Source organism: Empidonax traillii, unplaced genomic scaffold (genome assembly GCF_003031625.1).
Source record: "Empidonax traillii isolate 1590-97213 ecotype Southwest subspecies unplaced genomic scaffold, ASM303162v1 scaffold1169:size251926, whole genome shotgun sequence".
Lineage (NCBI taxonomy): Eukaryota > Metazoa > Chordata > Aves > Passeriformes > Tyrannidae > Empidonax > Empidonax traillii.
Window position 1 is genome coordinate 66,174 of NW_020956362.1, and position 2,470 is coordinate 68,643.

Here is a 2,470-nt window from a genome sequence, read left to right on the forward strand (position 1 = left end):
AATAATATTTTATAATATGCTTGTTGATTTTTAGGATTTTCCTACTAGGCACCATTTAGCACATTTATTGCTTGTATTATTTTAGGAGAAATTATTTACAGTAAAGAATAAAGGAAACACACAATTATCGAGTTAAAATTTAATAAACTGATTTCATTATTGATGGTGATGGCAGACCGAATTCTACCCTGAAGGTACTACTGCTGCAGCAGAAATGAATTTGGCTCTGGTGCACATTACTATTTTGATAACTATTCTGGTCATATATTGCCTACCTGTGAAGCATCTTGGGGGAAAACCGCATCAAAAGCAAACATCTTGGGTGGAACCTGGCTTCCCCTTTTCTGGAAAGCATTCTGACCTCCACAGGCCAGTGGGTCATAGAGTGTGATTTGCTTCTTACGAGGGTCAACTTTTAAGAAAGAGCTGGATTCAGAGGTGTCTCTGGCAAGCGTGGAAGAAATGCGCACCATGACTTTGACCTGTCAGCAAACACACAAATAGACAAGGACATTTCATTAGTCTGTTGCCTGGTCTAGACTCAACCAATTCATACTTGCTTGTCGTAGCTAGTGTCTCAGTGGAAGTTAGTGAACACACAGGAATTATTAGGCAGAATTTGTCCTAAAATACAGAATAAATAAAGCCAGAACTCATCTCCATCTACTTGTGTATTTAGAATGATGATGTATGTCATGGTGTTTCAGTGTGGATGTCACTCAAGTACAACGATGAAGTATTACATCACCTTGTCTTACTCTCAATGTAAATTGAAAATTAGCCATACCCTAGTGGCCCAATTAAGAAAGCTGAAAGGTAATCTAGACTGCTAAGCTATCAGAACTGCTGCAGTTTCTACAAAAAGTCTGATCAATAAAAGCTCTGTACATAAAAGATCTGTAATTTACACCTTTGCAATTTTAATTCAAAAGCAAAGATGAAGTGCTCTGTTCTAAGTGTCATCATCAAAGAGTTGTGAAAAGAGTCCTGTTTTAATGGTCAGATTTTGAAATTATCGTCAAGGGAGTGGATGTAATAAGTTCTAAAAGATCTGTTAAAACATGTTAGTTCACAATTCATTAAATAGCTACATAATAAAATGTTATTCCTGAGACAAAAATAAATGTTCATAGATTTAATGAGGTTATGCCGCATCCTTAGCCCAGTTCGTAAGCAACCCAGTAAGCAAGGAAAACTGAGGACAATCAGTCTGGCTTTGATTCTCCCCATAAATTCACCGCCTGCAGACACTTAAGCTCCCGAACTTTACAGGGCAAACATCGCCACTCTCTCTCTGCCAGCTCTAGCCACACCTGCACCCACTTTGTCCTGGAGCAGATTGACTTTCATACCAACTGGACTGAACTTTTTATCTTAATGCTCCTTAATCGTACATCATTTGCATCAAACCCACCCACGTTTGGCATGCAAGTGACTGCAAAGGTGCACAGGGTGACAGTTCATCTGCTTTTGGAATGGCAAATGCCTTCTGGAAAGAGGTTGTGTCCCTAAAAGTTAGGCTGCAGTTCCTGCTGGTCTCACTGAGAGCAGTGCTCTTTTATGCAGATCTCATTTCATGCTGGCCTAAGGTCATCCTGCATTCAAATAAATCAACTGTTTTAAGAGGTAAAATCTGGGCAAACTCATTTTTGACGTCGCTCCTTTGAAGACAACAGAAGGAAACAGGGATCAGTTGTAATTATTCAGTATTTCTGGTATATCTTCTCTACATGTCAGTGAGTCAAATCAGTAATTTGACTCATGTATTTTAACCCGGGAAAACAAGTTGTCATGAAATGGTGAAATGGTTGCAAATCTGCCCATGTGACTTCAGTCTTACACAATTAGCTGAGGGAAAAAGGAATATACTACTTTGTGTGAATGGTGTGAATGTGTTCTCCTTTAACTGCTCAGCTGAGCTGCCTATGCAACCTAACCTCTAACCGAAAAAAGCCACTTCTAATGTCTTGCCAAAGGCATTTTTCTAAACCCAACCCTAAGCAGAGCTGATTTCTACTGAGGACAAAGGCAGCCAACACCCCTGATCATTCCACATGAAATGGGCAAGGTCTGAATTTTTATTCCAGCCCTAGGTCTCCTGGAAGCTCAGAAGGGAGGTACTAATCAAGTTAGAAGGAAAGAGAGGGAGTACAACTGTGAATCCTAGAGCATCAAGAAAACAAAGGACAGTACCAGTCTTGGGCTGTTTTCCTGTTTTCAACTTTGCGTACCTTTGGCTTTTTTCGACTGTGTCCCACATTTTTAAACAGATATCAATATAAAGAGCACTAGACTGATCTGCTGGAAAACAACATAAATGTCAACTACTTTAAATCAAATACTTGTTCTGTTTTAGAAAACTTTTTCCCTTTAAGTTTATGTGTATTTTTAGCTGCTATGAATCCATGTACCTCTTAAACCTTGATCCCCCTGTGCAAAGGAGAGCTAACTGAATACCCTGGGCTAAGTT

General features: G+C 39.4%; 1 protein-coding gene across 1 annotated transcript in view; it reads right to left on the reverse strand.

Moving 5' to 3' along the window:
• KIF26B (kinesin family member 26B) overlaps positions 1 to 2,470 on the reverse strand; it is a gene marked incomplete at its 3' end in the record, with an annotated part of 205,739 nt that overhangs the window by 57,799 nt on the left and 145,470 nt on the right. Inside the window, exon 5 of the mRNA XM_027905598.1 lies at positions 276 to 482. Within this exon, the coding sequence (XP_027761399.1) occupies positions 276 to 482 (207 nt within the window). The remainder of the gene's footprint in view (positions 1 to 275; positions 483 to 2,470) is intronic.